Genomic DNA, 18,529 nt, shown 5'->3' with positions numbered 1-18,529 from the left:
TAATAGTATCCCTATGTTGTTGACTCACAAATTTCTATCTCCAGCTAAGACCTCTTCTTTGAAGAAGACTTTTGGATTCAAATGCCTATTTTTCATCGCTACCTGATGTTTAGGAGTCATCTTGAACTAATACCCAAAATGGCAGTCTCCATCCCCTTCACCTCAGCCCTGACCCGCCTACAGCAGCTTCTGACTCAACAAATGATAAGTCCGTCATGTCACTGTTCAGACTGAACGATTTGGAATCATCTTTGACTCCCCTTTATTTCTCATCTTCCATATCCAATAACAAGTCCTGTGAAGTCTACACTCTAAATACATCCAGAATTTGATCATTTATCACCATCTTCTCCCCTAATCCCTGTGTTCCCAGCCACTACCAACTCCTGTCTACATCGGAAAAACAGTGCCCTTGAACGCCCTCTAAGCTGATTTGTCACACAGCAGTCAGAGTGGTCCTGATAAAATGTAGGTCAGATCATGTTGCTCCTTTGCTCAGAATGCTCCAATGACTTCTCATCTCACTCAGAGTAACATCCAAAGTCCTTCTCCTATATAAGGCCCTGTAACCTCCCCCGCCACCACCCCCTTCCCAAGCTTCTTTTCAGGTTTGCATCCTAACTTCTCTCTCCCTCCCCTCCAACCATACTGGTCTTCCTGCTAGTGCTGAATCAATGGGATCTTCCTGTGCTCCTGCTGCAGAGGCCGTCTCTTGCTATTCCCTCTGCCTAGAATGCTTTCCCCCCAGATGTTAGCATGGCTTCCACCGTCTCCATCTTAAAGTGCCGGCTCAAATGTTACCACCTTGGAGAAGCCTTCCCTGACCACTCTTTCTGTAATAACAACTCCACCCCTACTCCCAGCTCAGCATCTCTTATGCTTCGTGCTCTTCCCCCCGGCATTTATCATCCCCTGACACAATATATCCACATTTACCTGTTTGTCTATTGCAGCACTGTCCCACAGAACTTTCTGCAATGATGGTAATGCCCCGAGTCCTCCAAGAGGTAGCCACTGGACACATTAGCTATGGAGCACTTGAAATGTGGCTAACGTGGCTGAGGAAATGTTTACTTTTATTTAATTTTAATTAACTTAAATTTAAACAGCCACAGGTGGCTAGTGGCTATCTTCTCAGGCAGTGCAAATATAATGTCTCTGTAGAATATGAACTTAATTAGGACAGAGATTTTGCCTTTTTTGTTCACTGCTGTGTCACCAATGCCTAGAAAAGTGCCCGGCTACTCAATAAATATCTGCCAAATGAATGAATAAATGAGTATGCTAGGAGATTTCCATACATTATCTCACTTAATCCTAACAACAGGCTTGTGAGTTAGATGCTACTTTCCTTCTCTAGTACTCAGAGAGAGAAAGTATCTTGCTAAGGAATGCCCAGCTAGTTTGTACCCTACAGCCAACATCTCCCCATTTAAGGTGAAAAAGTTCGGGGGATCTAATGTACAGAATGGTGAACAGTTAACCATATGGTATTACATGTGGAAAACTCCTAAGAGAGTAGATCTTAAATGCTATCACCACATACACAAAAAAAGTAAGGTGATGGAAGTGTTAATGAACCTTATTGCTGTAATCATTTATATGTGTATTAAATCATCACATTGTACACCTTAAACTTATACAATGTTATATGTCAATTATATTTCAATAAAGATGAAAAAAAAATGATAAAGAATACCCAGCTAGTAGAAGGTATTGATAGATAGGATCTAAGCTCAGGGATGTCTGGTGACATTCAGACACTGGTTTGCTGAAATTGGACTAGATGTTCTCTGGGGTCCTTTCTGAGATGCTGTGGTTTTATAAGAATTTGCTTTGTTGTTCGGCAATGGCAGCACATAGTTTAACCACCAGTGGGATTGATGGACCTTTACATAAAGCCCCTTGTCAATCACTCAGAAGCCATGATTCTTCAGGCAGAAGGAGTGCAGACCCTCTTCCAGCCGACACCCTCCCTCCCTCCCTCCAACCCCAGCCCTGCTCATGGCTCACCGGTTTCTGGGTCGCAGAGCTGCTCACAGGCATCCGTGGTCCTCTGTCCGCAGAGGTCCCTCACCCATGGGGAGGTGGCATTGATCTGGTAATACAGGGACAGCTTGGCCGGGTTTAACCAGTCGGAGATGTCCAGGTAGCTCCCTTCACTCACCACAAAGCTGCTCCCTGTGGGGAAACAGAGAGAGAGCTACTTTCTCCACGATTTTAGGGTACAGGTGTCTTGCCACTGATGCTGCAGGGCAGGAACAGAGACAGGTGCATACAAGCCATCCGCCCCGCGACCCCAGGTCCTCTGTTCTCGCTTAGCTACACACATTCACAGAGCACTTACAATGAGCCAGTCATGGCGTCAGCAGCCAATGGAGACAGACAAGTCAGACATGAGAGGCAGTTCAGCCTAGTGCTTAAGGGTCAGGCCCTTAGGACTGAGAGAGACTTGGGTTCAAATCCTGGATCCACCTTTACCAGCCGTGGACTTTAGACAAGTCACTCAATGCCTCTGGGCCTTGGCTACATCATCTGTAAATAGGAATAGTAACGGAACCCACCTCATTGTTGTGAAAATGAAATAAATCAATGTAGATAAAGTGCTTAGCCAGTGCCTCATTTGTCCTAGTAAAGAATGATTAAACATTCAAATTTAAAATATAAAAAAAGCTTTTGTTTCTGTCACCCAGGCATCCCCCTTGGAACAGGGGTCACTCACTAATACCCCACAGTGGGGAGGAAGATTATATCCCTCGGAAGCACTGGCTGAGTATAAGGGAAATAGCATGCTGGCCCCCTGGCCTTGGTTGCGTTTTGTTTTGTTTTATTATATGAGAGATAGAGAAAGAAAGAGAGAGAGAGAGAGAGAGAGAGAGAGAGAGAGAGAGAGAAGGATTCAAAGAAATCTGTAGCACCTCTAAAAGAAAAGCAGCACTTATGCAATGGAAGATGCCTTAATGTTGGGATATAATAAGGAAAGATGGAGTTTGGGGTGAACTGGGTACTACAGGCTCTATCAAAATGAAGCAGGTGCAACTCAGCTCTAGACAGCTCTTGCCAAATGGGTCTAAAGGTAAGTGGTGCAAGGACTTCAGGTTTTCATCAGGAGAGGCTGAAAATTGACATTTTTATTGTAATCAACCAATTTGGAAATGATGGTTTAAATTTGTTCTTGAAAGCTTGTGTAGGCCAAACAAAAGACCCCCCCTCCACACACACACATACACACTTACACAGCCATATATGGGTTACATACATATATACACATACATATATTACGTATATTCTTTGGGGTCAAGGAACAGAAGCCCATTCAGGGTGGCTGCATATTGGGTGTAAATGCTGAGTGTATATATGTAGCAATATAGTGAAGGTAGAATTTCACAGAGGGAAATGGGGGAACAAAGAGTTCAAATAGGACCAGGTTCCTCAAAGCTGGACTTGGAGAGTGGTTCTAGATTTATGGCAGATCTAGAGACCTCAGCAGAAGGAGATCTTAAATTGTTTCAAAATTAGCATGACTTGGCTTCTCTCCCTACATCTGCTTCTCTCTACCTCACCATCAAGCAACAAAATCTTTCCATGTAGGCAATTTAAATTTTCCAAAGAGGGACTCAATTAATAGACATCCTGTGGGTTTGGCAGCAACCTCTTTGTCAGGTCCCATCAGACCCTGCTGGCTAACCAATGGTCGGGTTCGTCTTGCCTCTGGTACCCAGCTGTGGTCCAATGGGCAACGGTCAGAGAGGCAGGGCCACATCAAACCCTACCTGGCTGCCCTGAGGATCTAAGATTCCCTGGAAAGGATATGGGCATGGCAGGCAATGTTATCTTCTCTAACTCATACACATGTTATGATTTATATCATCATATAGAATGAGTTCCTAAATAAAAGCACAGTGGACAATATGGTTTTGGTGAGGATGAAAGAGGACTCTATGTGAAAAGCACTGGGAGTAGATAGCATCTGGCTGGGAGAAAAGGAAATGACCACATTTGAAGTTGGCCTTAAAATCCTTGGCAGCTAAAGCAAAAAAAGAAGAAGTCTGTTGGATTCCATATTTTAAATTTCTGGCAAGGGGAGATATGCAAATCGATCTCCAAAGCCATATTTTCCCCTCTGGAACTAAGCCCGAGCAGAAACATGTCACATGGGTCCTTGTGCAAGGCACTGAACGTCAGTATCAACTACAGATTTTTCTTTTAAAAAGCACAGTCATGCTGTTTAAGTGGATAATTCTTGTATTTATTCTCACTAAAGACTGAGGGATGGATATTGAATTATGTCCCAGGGCTGAGTTTGGCTAATCCCACTACTTTAGGAAAGCTACACAGCACAGGGATAAAGAGAATAGAGTCAGCAAGATATGTATTCAGATCTTCACTCCGCTACCCACCAGCTCTGTAAACTTGGACAAGAAAACAAATCCTCAGTTATATCCTATGAAAGCTGTGATTTCCCCTTCACAGGGTTAAAAAAAGATAAGGATTTAATGAGACAATGCATTTGTCTTAGGTCAGGTTCACCAGAAATCACTCTTAATGGCAGAGACTGGCATGCAGCAGGTTTTTTGGGGTGTTCTCTTGTGAGGCCATGAGCAAAGAGGGGTTGGGCAGAGGGAGAAGGTGGATCGCCATGCCGTTGTAGCAAAGCCCTCAGCTGATCCCACGGGAAGCCCTGGAACTAAGATGGTCCTTCTGAGTTGTTCCAAATCAAGATAAGGGTGTCAGGTCTTCGTATCCCCATATAGCCAGTCATAGGCTGTCAGACTTCCCTGGGGAAGGGACATAAACTTGGATGAAGTGGTCCCCTTTAATGGAGGGCATTTCTCCAAGGAAGACTGAGAGAGAGTGGTCAACCGTCAACATTCCAGGCGGCTGAGGGAATGAGTGCCCCTGTTCTAATGAGAGATTTGGAAGCAGCATTACAACATCCACTATAGTCCGTGAAGTCCCTGGCACACGGGGGAATCTCAGCTTGCTGGAGCTATTTTCATTACTACTTGGATTTCTTATGAGCTTGGAAGCTCTGAATGCAATACTGGTTAACAGATCTTTTCAAACATGAGAAATATGATTCTCATTGGAAGCGACTCACTCGAGAGCAGGTTATCCTCAGCTTCCTTAAAAAGATACTACGCCTAGGTATACTGTTGGTTTAATGACACAAGGAAGTGACCATCCTTTGAACGCACTCTCTGGTCCAGAGCCTTGCAGCATAGGTATGTCCCTGCTTTTACAGAAGGACAACGTGACGTTCAGACAGATGTTGACTTAGCCAAACTTGCACAACTAGTAAGTGGCCAAAGGGAAACTGAACCCAGGTTTCTCAGCATTCAAAGCTCGGACCTGCCCATTATCCCAGACTGTCTTGAGAACTGGAGCTTTGGTTGGGTATCAGGCAGAGTTGCCTTCCTTGGTCTTTCTACTCCTCCTCTGGGAGTCTGTGCATCCCCCTTCAGTGTGTTTCTATAGTGTTGAAGGGCTTTTGCTTTCTCTAATAGGTTGTGATCTCCTGCAGGGAAGGATTTGTTCATTACTCCGTTGCGATCCAGCTCTCAGTAAAAAGGCTTTGCACATATTAGGAGCTTGGTGACTATCTGCTTGATGAAATAATGAAATCAAAATTCCATGCTTGATAAAAGGAGCCTGAATTTTAACTCAGGCAAGATGGTTCTGTGGGACGTGAGGCCACCATCTTCTTGGTCTGCTGGATTTAAGTCACTATTCCTCGCCCCAGCAACTCATTTCTTGATTTACTGGCCTGTAGTGTGGTGAGCAGCACGAGCTTGGACTCTTAACAAATTTTGGCGCAGCCAGCCAGGAGCCTTGCTACTTGTGGCTAGCCAGCCCTGGTTGGGGAATTTGGGGGTAAGGCCCTAGCAGCTGCCGGGACAGCTTGTCCTGAGGATCTTTCCCTTCAAAATTCCCCAAAGTGGCACTGGCTTCCCCAGAGCTTGACAGCTGGAGCAACAAATCGACGTTTGGGAGCCAACAAGCTCCATACAGTAGGGATCAACTCCCAGAGGTGATGTTATTATAAGGGTCAAAGGGCAGGAACTCTTTAATAAGTCTTTTGAATTGTCATAAGAAAAAAGGTACAACTGCTTCACAACAGACATACCGTGTGTATGAAAGGCTCTTGGTGCTGCAGCCAGGAGTCAGTGCTATGCCTCTGAGGTGGGAGAGCCAACTTCAGGACACTGGTCCACAAGAGACCTCCCAGCACCACGTAATATCAAACGGCGAAAATCTCCCAGAGATCTCCATCTCAACATCAACACCCAGCTTCACTCAATGACCAGCAAGCCACAGTGCTGTACACCCTATGCCAAACAACTAGCAAGACAGGAACACAACGCCACCCATTAGCAGAGAGGCTACCTAAAATCATAATAAGGCCACAGACACCCCAAAACACACCACCAGTTGTGCTCCTGCCCAACAGGAAGACAAGATCCAGCCTCATCCACCAGAGCACAGGCACTAGTCCCCTCCACCAGGAAGCCTACACAACCAACTGAACCAACCATAGCCACTGGGGACAGACACCAAAAACAACGGAAACTACGAACCTGCAGCCTGTGAAAAGAAGACCCCAAACACAGAAAGATAAGCAAAATGAGAAGACAGAAAAACACACAGCACGTGAAGGAGCAAGATAAAAACCCACCAGACCTAACAAATGAAGAGGAAATAGGCAGTCTACATGAAAAAGAATTCAGAATAATGATAGTAAAGATGATCCAAAATCTTGGAAATAGAATAGAGAAAATGCAAGAAACATTTAACAAGGACCTAGAAGAACTAAAGAGCAAACAAACAGTGATGAACAACACAATAAATGAAATGAAAAATACTCTAGATGGGATCAATAGCAGAATAACGGAGGCAGAAGAACGGATAAGTGACCTGGAAGATAAAATAGTGGAAATAACTACTGCAGAGCAGAATAAAGAAAAAAGAATGAAAAGAACTGAGGACAGTCTCAGAGACCTCTGGGACAACATTAAACACACCAACATTAGAATTATAGGGGTCCCAGAAGAAGAAGAGAAAAAGAAGGGACTGAGAAAAAATTTGAAGAGATTATAGTTGAAAACTTCCCTAATATGGGAAAGGAAATAGTTAATCAAGTCCAGGAAGCATAGAGAGCCCCATACAGGATAAATCCAAGGAGAAACACGCCAAGACACATATCAATCAAACTGTTAAAAATTAAATACAAAGAAAACATATTAAAAGCAGCAAGGGAAAAACAACAAATAACACACAAGGGAATCCCCATAAGGTTAACAGGGGATCCTTCAGCAGAAACTCTGCAACCCAGAAGAGAGAGGCAGGACATATTGAAAGTGATGAAGGAGAAAAATCTACAACCAAGATTACCCAGCAAGGATCTCATTCAGATTTGATGGAGAAATTAAAACCTTTACAGACAAGCAAAAGCTGAGAGAGTTCAGCACCACCAAACCAGCTTTACAACAAATGCTAAAGGAACTTCTCTAGGCAAGAAACACAAGAGAAGGAAAAGACCTACAATAACAAACACAAAACAATTAAGAAAATGGGAATAGGAACATACATATCAATAACTACCTTAAATGTAAAAGGATTCAATGCTCCCACCAGAAGACACAGACTGGCTGAATGGATACAAAAACAAGACCCATATACATGCTGTCTACAAGAGACCCCCTTCAGACCTGGGGACACATACAGACTGAAAGTGAGGGGATGGAAAAAGATATTCCATGCAAATTGAAATCAAAAGAAAGCTGGAGTAGCAATTCTCGTATCAGACAAAACAGACTTTAAAATAAAGACTATTACAAGAGAAAAAGAAGGACACTACATAATGATCAAGGGATCGATCCAAGAAGAAGATATAACAACTGTAAATATTTATGCACCCAACATAGGAGCACATCAATACATAAGGCAAATACTAACAGCCATAAAAGGGGAAATCGACAGTAACACATTCATAGTAGGGGACTTTAAAACCCCACTTTCACCAATGGACAGATCATGCAAAATGAAAATAAATAAGGAAACACAACCTTTAAATGATACATTAAACAAGAGGGACTTAATTCATATTTATAGGACATTCCATCCAAAAACAACAGAATACACATTTTTCTCAAGTGCTCATGGACCATTCTCCAGGATAGACCATATCCTGGGTCACAAATAAAGCCTTGGTAAATTTAAGAAAATTGAAATCGTATCAAGTATCTTTTCCAACCACAACGCTATGAGACTAGATATCAATTACAGGAAAAAATCTGTAAAAAATACAAACACATGGAGGCTAAACAATACACTATTTAATAATGAAGTGATCACTGAGGAAATCAAAGAGGAAGTAAAAAAATACCTAGAAACAAACGACAATGGAGACAAGACGACCCAAAACCTATGGAATGCAGCAAAAGCAGTTCTAAGAGGGAAGTCTATAGCAATACAATCCTACCTTAAGAAACTGGAAATATCTCAAATAAACAACCTAACCTTGCACCTAACGCAATTAGAGAAAGAAGGACCAAAAAACCCCAAAGTTAGCAGAAGGAAAGAAATCATAAAGATCAGATTAGAAATAAATGAAAAAGAAATGAAAGAAACAATTGCAAAGATCAATAAAACTAAAAGCTGGTTCTTTGAGAAGATAAACAAAATTGATAAACCATTAGCCACACTCATCAAGAAAAGAAGGGAGAAGACTCAAATCAATAGAATTAGAAATGAAAAAGGAGAAGTAACAAATGACATTGCAGAAATACAAAAGATCCTGAGAGATTGCTACAAGCAACTCTATGCCAATAAAATGGACAACCTGGAAGAAATGGACAAATTCTTAGAAATGCACAACATGCCAAGACTGAATCAGGAAGAAAGAGAAAATATGAACAGAACAATCACAAGCACTGAAATTGAGACTGTGATTAAAAATTTTCCAACAAACAAAAGCCCAGGACCAGATGGCTTCACAGGCGAATTCTATCAAACATTTAGAGAAGAGCTAACACCTATCCTTCTCAAACTCTTCCAAAATATAGCAGAGGGAGGAACACACCCAAACTCATTCTACAAGGCCACCATCACCCTGATACCAAAACCAGACAAAGATGTCACAAAGAAAGAAAACTACAGGCCAATATCACTGATGAACATAGATGCAAAAATTCTCAACAAAATACTAGCAAACAGAATCCAACGGCACATTAAAAGGATCATACACCATGGTCAAGTGGGGTTTATTCCAGGAATGCCAGGATTCTTCAATATAGGCAAATCAATCAACATGATACAGCATTTTAACAAACTGAAGGAGAAAAAACATATGAACATCTCAATAGATGCAGAGAAAGCTTTTGACAAAATTCAACACCCATTTATGATAAAAACCCTGCAGAAACTAGGCATAGAGGGAACTTTCCTCAACATAATAAAGGCCATATATGACAAACCCATAGCCAGCGTCGTCCTCAGTGGTGAAAAACGGAAAGCATTTCCACTAAGATCAGGAAAAAGACAAGGTTGCCCACTATCACCACTATTATTCAACATAGTTTTGGAAGTTCTAGGCACAGCAATCAAGGAAGAAAAAGAAATAAAAGGAATCCAAATCGGAAAAGAAGAATTAAAGCTGTCACTGTTTGCAGATGACATGATACTATACATAGAGAATCCTAAAGATGCTACCAGAAAACTACTAAAGCTAATCAATGAATTTGGTAAAGTAGCAGGATACAAAATTAATGCACAGAAATCTCTGGCATTCCTATACACTAATGATGAAAAATCTGAAAATGAAATTAAGAAAACACTCCCATTTACCACTGCAACAAAAAGAATAAAATATCTAGGAATAAATCTACCTAAGGAGACAAAAGACCTGTATGCAGAAAATTATAAGACACTGATGAAAGAATTTAAAGATGATACAAATAGATGGAGAGATATACCACGTTCTTCAACTGGAAGAATCAACATTGTGAAAATGACTCTACTACCCAAAGCAATCTACAGATTCAACGCAATCCCTATCAAACCACCACTGGCATTTTTCACAGAACTAGAACAAAAAATGTCACAATTTGTATGGAAACACAAAAGACCCTGAATAGCCAACGCAATCTTGAGAAAGAAAAATGGAGCTGGAGGAATCCGGCTCCCTGACTTCAGACTATACTAGAAAGCTACAGTAATCAAGACAGTATGGTACTGGCACAAAAACAGAAGTATAGATCAATGGAACAGGATAGAGAGCCCAGAGATAAACCCATGCACATATGGTTCCCTTATCTTTGATAAAGGAGGCAAGAATATACAGTGGAGAAAAGACAGCCTCTTCAATAAGTGGTGCTTGGAAAACTGGACAGGTACATGTAAAAGTATGAGATTAGAACACTCCCTAACACCATACACAAAAATAAGCTCAAAATGGATTAAATATATAAATATAAGGCCAGAAACTATCAAACTCTTAGAGGAAAACATAGGCAGAACACTCTATGACATAAATCACAGCAAGATCCTTTTTGACCCACCTCTTACAGAAATGGAAATAAGAACAAAAATAAACAAATGGGACCTAATGAACTTAAAAGCTTTTGCACAGCAAAGGAAACTATAAACAAGACCAAAGACAACCCTCAGAATGGGAGAAAATATTTGCAAATGAAGCAACTGACAAAGGATTAATCTCCAAAATTTACAAGAAGCTCATGAAGCTCAATAACAAAACAACAAACAACCCAATCCAAAAATGGGCAGAAGACCTAAATAGACATTTCTTCAAAGAAGATATAGACTGCCAACAAACACATGAAAGAATGCTCAACATCACTAATCATTAGAGAAATGCAAATCAAAACTACAATGAGGTATCACCTCACACCAGTCAGAATGGCCATTATCAAAAAATCTAGAAACAAGAATTGCTGGAGAGGGTGTGGAGAAAAGGGAACACTCTTGCACTGCTGGTGGGAATGTAAATTGATACAGCTACTATGGAAAACAGTATGGAGGTTCCTTAAAAAACTACAAATAGAACTACCATATGACCCAGCAATCCCAGTACTGGGCATATACCCTGAGAAAACCATAATTCAAAAAGAGTCATGTACCAAAATGTTCAATGCAGCTCTATTTACAATAGCCAGGACATAGAAGCAACCTAAGTGTCCATCATCGGATGAATGGATAATGAAGATGTGGTACATATATACAATGGAATATTACTCAACCATAAAAAGAAACAAAATTGAGTTATTTGTAGTGAGGTGGATGGATCTAGAGTCTGTCATACAGAGTGAAGTAAGTCAGAAAGAGAAAAACAAATATCGTATGCTAACACATATATATGGAATCTAAGGGAAAAAAAAAAAGGTCATGAAGAACCTAGGGGTAAGACGGGAAAAAAGACACAGACCTACTAGAGAATGGACTTGAGGATATGGGGAGGGGGAAGGGTAAGATGTGACAAAGCGAGAGAGTGGCATAGACATATATACACTACCAAACGTAAAATAGATAGCTAGTGGGAAGCAGCTGCATAGCACAGGGAGATCAGCTCGGTGCTTGGTGACCACCTAGAGGGGTGGGATAGGGAGGGTGGGAGGGAGCGTGACGCAAGAGGGAAGAGATATGGAAACATATGTGTATGTATAACTGATTCACTTTGTTATAAAGCAGAAACTAACACACCATTGCAAAGCAATTACACTCCAATAAAGATATTTTTAAAAAAATTCCACGCATGACTAGAGGAAAGTTCAGCTTACTTTATGATGGAATTGGGAAGTAGAAATGCTTCCTCATTGATCCCAAAGTTTAATATTTTTCAGCCTGTGGGAGCCAGAACACAAGACTAGCCCTTCAATGTCTCCCTAGTTCCAAAACAAAACTTGAAGTTTGCTATCGTGGCTCCTGAGCTCTTGTTCACCCCATGGGCTTGTGATGTGGATGATTAGAGATGCCAGAGGGACTCAGTGTGAAGGGGCAAAGGTGTGTGGCAGGGAGTTGCCACATCAGAGAGTGAAAGGAAGTACCTGCAAAATCTAATCAAGGCTCAATCTATGTGTTCATTTAGCCAACAGTTATTAAACTGCTCCTTGAGTAAGAAATAGACATAAAGATTGAAAAACAGACTGACTCCATCAAGAAATTTGTAGAATAACGAGGGAGATCAAACGTACGCACAGGTAGATATAATACATCCTAGAGTGTTGTAAGAACTGCCTGAAAGGGATGGGCATTAAGTGGAAATAAGGGGAAGGAAAAAGGGGGATTGGAGAGGAATCATTAGAGTCGGTCTTTAAGCTAGATCTTGAAGAATGCAAAAAAGAACAACGAACTAGGCAAAAGCTGAGGCGGAATTTGCCCCTTAAGCCTCGGCTTCAGACCTGGCTCATATGCCTCTTAATCTCTCTAATACGTACAAGGTATTCCACTCAACTAACAGCTATGTATGCCCTGTTATAGATTCATCCATTCATTCATACACTTGTTCATTTAACAAATAAAGCACCTACTATGTGCCATGCCCTGTTCCTATGCTCTGGATGAGCAAAATATGGTGTCTGTCCACTGAAAACTTGTAGTCCAGGAAGGAAGGAAGTTCAAAGTGACAAATCTAAGGCAAAGCATGAGTGTTTTTAATCCTCTTTTTCTTACTCTCCCATCTAGACTGTGTATTTCTTGAAGGCAAAGACCGTGCCTTATGTAACTGTGCTATCACCACAGTGCTTAGGGTACAGTGGAGTTTCAGAACGTGTGTGTGTGTTGTGTATGTGTGCATGTGTGTGTTGAATGAGGGTGGGGGAAGGGAGAAAGTGTTATAAGCCAAAGAGTAGCGAGCAGTTCTCCCTGGGTAAATTCTACCAGTACTTCGAGAATAAATATTTACAGAGGAAAGGAATACAAATGCCTTATTCCATGTGTCTCATATATCTCTAGTTTTCCAGCGGACCCCTGCTTTATCTTCTTGACTTTGGATCAAATGCATTCCCTTTTTCTGGGTGCTCTGAGAGTCTTCTTTTGTGCTCAAGTCAACTTCCTCAGAGTGCAATGACTCCGAAATGAATCTTTGCCAAAATCTCAACTTCAAAATGTCATGTTTCCTTATTTTAAAATATATACATATTTTTCTCTCACTGGCTGTGGGAATATACATCATCTAATTAGCCAAATGGATTTTCAGTTCAGCCCAATCGTTTCCTTATTTTGCATCTGAAGTGCGGTGCTACTCAGGGGACCGCCTGGGCACGGAGGTACTCATTAACTCTGATCTTCAATTACATTGATTATAAGCCTGCTTCTTTAACTGTGTGGCATAGATCGGGGTGAACTGGGGAGCTCAGGACACTCCGTAGTGGAGTCGGGAAAGCCAGAGACACATCAGCCCCCAAAGACACAGAGAGCTACAGATGAGAACTAAAAATACCACGGAAGGAGGTAGCATCAGACAAAACCGCCTGGAGAGCCAGACAGCTGCGCAAATCTCTTTCATTGCACCTCAAATCATGACACAGACCTCTGAAAACCATGGATAGAAAATTTCAAAAGAAGGCTCTGGTCACAGTGGTGAATGGGGAGCAGAGGAGGAAAGGATTGTATGGCTGAAAGATGGTCTTCACATAGGAAGCTCAGGGAATTTTTTTAGCCCAACGTATTCTCTCTCTCCTGTTCCCTCTTTCTTTGGGTGCAAAATAATTACAGGCTTCCTTCTTTCTGTTACATCATGTTTCCCCATGAGGATCCCATCTGACTTGGACCTAGGAGAAACGTCTTTCCGGGACACAGGAGGAAGTGTGATGAAGCAGGAATAAGGAGCGCATCTACCTTCAGCCCAATAGACCCCTGAAGAACACACCCACTCCTACCTCTTCCCCCAACCACCCAATCCACAGAGCCCCACACAATGTAGAATGAATACATTCTACCACCAGCCATTGACTAAACACTGTTTAAGGAGTGATCAAACTCTGCAAAAGTGAGGTTAAAAACAACAGTTTGAGGGTTTGGGAGAGTAAGCAGAGCCAGTGTGGGTAGCTGGAGGTGCTCAGCCTCTGGGAGAGAGCAACAGCTCTCTAGGGTCGCAGGGTTGAGGGGTGATTCTCTTACAGGCATCTGAGAGAGGAATCTGCCACTCGATGCCTTAATCTGACTTTCTCCTTCCAGCCCTCTTCCCTTCTTCCATTTCTTCCTCTTTTCCTTGGATCAACTTCAACCTATTTCTCTGTACTCTCTCTATCTGTTATGGGCTGACTTGTGTCCACCCAAAATTCATTTGTTGAAATCGTAATGTCCAGTACCTCAGAATATGACTGTACTTGTTGAAAGGATCTTTCAAGAGGTAATTACGGTTAAATGAAGTCATCAGGGTGGGTCCAATATGGCTGGTGTCCTTCCGTGAAGAAGCGATTAGGATACAAGCACACACAGAGGGAAGACCGTGTGAAGACCAAGGAGAAGACAGCCATAAGACAGCCATCGACAAGCCAAGGAGAGGGGTCCTCAAAAGAAACCCTGCCAACACCTTGATCTCAGACTTCCAGCCTCCAGAACTGTGAGGAAATAAATGTCTGTCGTTTAAGCCACATAGTCTGCGGTACTTTGTTATGGCAGCCCTAGCAAACTGATATATTACCTCTTTTTTGACAGCAACTATCTCTTAAACCTGGCATTTGCTCCATTTATTAACCTTTATTTTGTGTCATTGGTCCCTGTGGATCACTTCTCAGAATAAAGTTTTGAAATGTATAAAACATAATGCATAGTATTACAAAGGAAACCAGTAACTGAACTAGAGTTCTATCCATGGACCCCCTTGGGGGTTAGTAGAGTCCAGGATAAAAACCCTCGTCTGAACTAAGCTATTTTCATTCATTCCACAGGTGCCCAGTCTGCTGCCTGACCTGGTTCCAAGTACTCCCAACACCACTGGATGGGCAGAGGGAATGGCGGCTTGGCTGCAATGAATATGTAATCTTGCTACAGTATGTGAATGAGATACATATGACAAAGGAGAAGAAAGACACTAAGAAAATGCTACGATAGTCCAGTGGCTAACTGAAAGAGGGTTACCGCTTTCCTTTTGTTTATTGTACATGAAAATACTGGGGGTTTTTTGGTTTGTTTTTTTTTTTGCTGTATGCAGGCCTCTCACTGCTGTGGCCTCTCCCGCTGTGGAGCACAGGCTCCGGACGCACAGGCTCAGTGGCCATGGCTCACGGGCCCAGCCGCTCCGCAGCATGTGGGACCTTCCCGGACTGGGGCACGAACCCAGGTCCCCTGCATCAGCAGACGGACTATCAACCACTGTGCTACCAGGGAAGCCCGGAAATACTGTTTTTTAAGGTCTAAGGCGGATAGAAACTTGGTTAAGATCAGAATTTTCTTGGAACAATCATACAATAGATAAGAACTGTCTGACGCTAAGTTAACAGGTTTAATTCTAAAGTGTTAGAAAACTCTAGAGTTTCTCAGTTTTTTTTTTGTTTGTTTGTTTGTTTTTTTTCTGTGTATGGCCATGCCACGCGGCTTGTGGGATCTTAGTTCCCCGACCAGGTATCAAACCCGAACCTGTACCCACTGCATTGGGAGCGTGGAGTCTTAACCACTGGACCGCCAGGGAAGTCCCTCTCAACTTTTAATTTTTTTTATCACCACACACGAAACAACCTATTTAGACCTTTTTTCCCCTAATCACTCCCCCACCCATAAACTTTTAATACCACAGATATCCTGTATATCTGTTTATGTACTGTGCTTTTGTTGTACATAAAAGGATTAAGATTTTTTGTGCCCCTCTCCCTGTACTTCCCAAGAATCAGTTTCATCCCTTTGGAAGTATTACTGTCCTCACTGAGAATGGATGCTCCAGGGAGACCCTCTTCCTTTAGAAATAAAGAAACTGAGGGCTAAGGAAGGAGAGAGATGTGCCCCAGATCCCACTGGGATTAGTGAAATGTCCGTAACTAAAACCTAGATTTTACGACTCCCAGCCTCTTAGCAACGTGATGGAGGTGACGGTCAAAGAGGTGAACTGAACTTCCCAAGGCAACAGAGCTGGAAAGTGTTGAGTTTGGACCAGAACCTGAGTGCTGTGACTTCTAGCTCAGTGTTTGTTCTAGGATTTCACACTGACAATGAAGAATAAATTCCACTGCTGAGTAGTATTTTGTATATATACACCACATCTTCTTTATCCATTCATCTGTCCATGGACATTTAAGTTCCTTCCATGTCTTGGCTACTGTAAATAGTGCTGCTATGGACATTGGGGTGCATGTGTCCTTTTGAATTAGAGTTTTCTCTGGATATATGCACAGGAATGAGATTGCAGAGTCATATGGTAACCCTATTTTTAGTTTTTTTAAGGAACGTCTATAAAAAAAGAATGAAATAATGCCATTTGCAGCAACATGGACGGACCTAGAGATTACCATATTAAGTGAAGTAAGTCAGAGAAATATCATATGATATCACTTATATGTGGGATCTTAAAAAAAATGATTCAAATGAGCTTATTTACAAAATAGAAACAGACTCAACAGACATAGAAAACAAACTTATGGGCACCAAGGGAATAGTGGGGGGCGGGGGGAAGAGAGCTAAATTAGCATTTTAGGGTTAACATATACAAACTACTACGTATAAAATAGGCAAAAACAAGGGCCTACTGTAGAGCACAGGGAACCATACTCAGTATCTTGTAATAACTTTTAATGGAAAAGAATCTGAAAAAGAATATATATATATATATACATACATATATTCTGATATATATATATATATATATATATATATATGTATCTGAATCACTTTGCTGTACACTCGAAAGTAACACAACATTGTAAATGAACTACACTTCAATAAATAAAAAATAAACAAAGAATAGATTCCCTGAAAGTTAAGTTGTCATGAGGCTAGAGATCCTTCGATGGGAAGATGAAATGCTAATACCCTTGTGAGGTCCATGTCATAGAAGAAACATGGAAGAATCCATCACTAGATGTCCCAGAAAAGGAAGCATGGCTATAGACAGGCCACTGGTGTTCTAGGTTAGCAAAAGAGTTATTTCCAAATAAAGCTGTTTCAAAGCACTTGCTCCCTCTCCCCAAATAGAGGTTTCCCTGTAGTGCCAGACCCATATTTGCTCCAGGCAATTGTGTTTCTATGCTTTCTATCTTCCCCACCTCAAAATGTGATCAAAGTCTAGCTAAAACAGATTGCCACAGAATTCCACAAGCCTTTATGTATCCTTGCTCTTGCTTCAAGGTTGAGTTAGGGGTGTTTGAGTCTGAACAAAAGAGGTTTAAAGTGTTGAAATTTCAAAAAATTATTTTTCTCCCCAGAGATATAACAATTTGGTATCAAGCTAGGCAGCAGGGGAAAAGAACAAAGTCATAAAATGTTTCCCGTTTTTCTTTGTTACTTAAAATTTTAAAGAAGAATTGTGGTTAAAGATTAAAAGCAGCTATTCACTTTTAATTTAATAATTTGTTTATCTTTTCTTCCTTTCTTTTAAAAAAATTTCTTCATTAATTCATTGGGAATTTATGCATCAAACCCAATCTCAATGTTGGATTTCTTTTTGATCCGATAAGATCAGTGCTTCTTGAATGAACGTGGACAGTTGCTCCCAAAACGCAAAGATCCTTTAGGTCTGACTAATATTGAAAAACTTCCCTCTCTGTCAGTTGCTCACATAAGACATGAACGTGAATGGGAGTTAGAGGTCTGGATTTTGGAGTCAAACAAGCATGGATTAAATCCTAGCCCAGCCACTGAGTAACTGTGTGACCCTGGAACAAATCACTTAATCTTGGCAACCCTCCTCAGTTTCCACATCTGTACAAAGGGAATAGTTATTTCACAGAGGTTCTATGACCATTAAATGAGAAACACTTGAATTGCCTAAGAACAGGACTGCGCCTGGCTAGGGCCTCTGAGTTGTACTATTCCGGGGACAAAATTTACATAGCAAAAAAAAAAATCATGCTATGCATAATCACATGTCTATCCATATATACCATATATATATCATATATATTATTGTATATTTCATATATACAATATAATTGGACAATTGAGTGTGCCTATGTATATATGCTTGCGTATGTGTACATACACAAACACAGATAATTCTGTGAATAACTCTACCCTATTTAGATGTTGCTCCTGGAGCTGTGCAACATGGAGGCCCTGCCTGGGAAACAGTCAGACAATAGCTTCATTTAGAAGAAGAAAACCTTTACCCTGTCTACCCAAGAATGGTCATTTTCCCTGTGTGGATTCATGGCTTATCTCAGCAGCATCTCTGATTTTCACCATTTCCCGGGGCAAGCTGGCTAGGGCAGGAACAAGGGATACTATTTTAAGATATGTTGCAGGAACTCTACTCAGTACTCTGTAATGACCTATATGGGAGAAGAATCTTAAAAAGAGTGGAAACTAACACAACACTGTTAATCAATTGTACGCCAATAAAAATTTAAAAAGAAGTATGTCG

General features: G+C 41.3%; 1 protein-coding gene across 1 annotated transcript in view; it reads right to left on the bottom strand.

Annotated features, from left to right (window-relative positions):
* The window catches only part of ASTN2 (astrotactin 2), a 915,753-nt gene that overhangs the window by 493,317 nt on the left and 403,907 nt on the right, over window positions 1-18,529 (bottom strand). Inside the window, exon 7 of the mRNA XM_032635679.1 lies at window positions 2,014-2,181. Coding sequence (XP_032491570.1) covers window positions 2,014-2,181 — 168 coding nt within the window. The remainder of the gene's footprint in view (window positions 1-2,013; window positions 2,182-18,529) is intronic.

This window comes from Phocoena sinus, chromosome 6 (assembly GCF_008692025.1).
Source record: "Phocoena sinus isolate mPhoSin1 chromosome 6, mPhoSin1.pri, whole genome shotgun sequence".
NCBI lineage: Eukaryota > Metazoa > Chordata > Mammalia > Artiodactyla > Phocoenidae > Phocoena > Phocoena sinus.
Note: the sequence above shows the minus strand (reverse complement) of the source record. Positions and strands in the feature narration are given on the sequence as shown.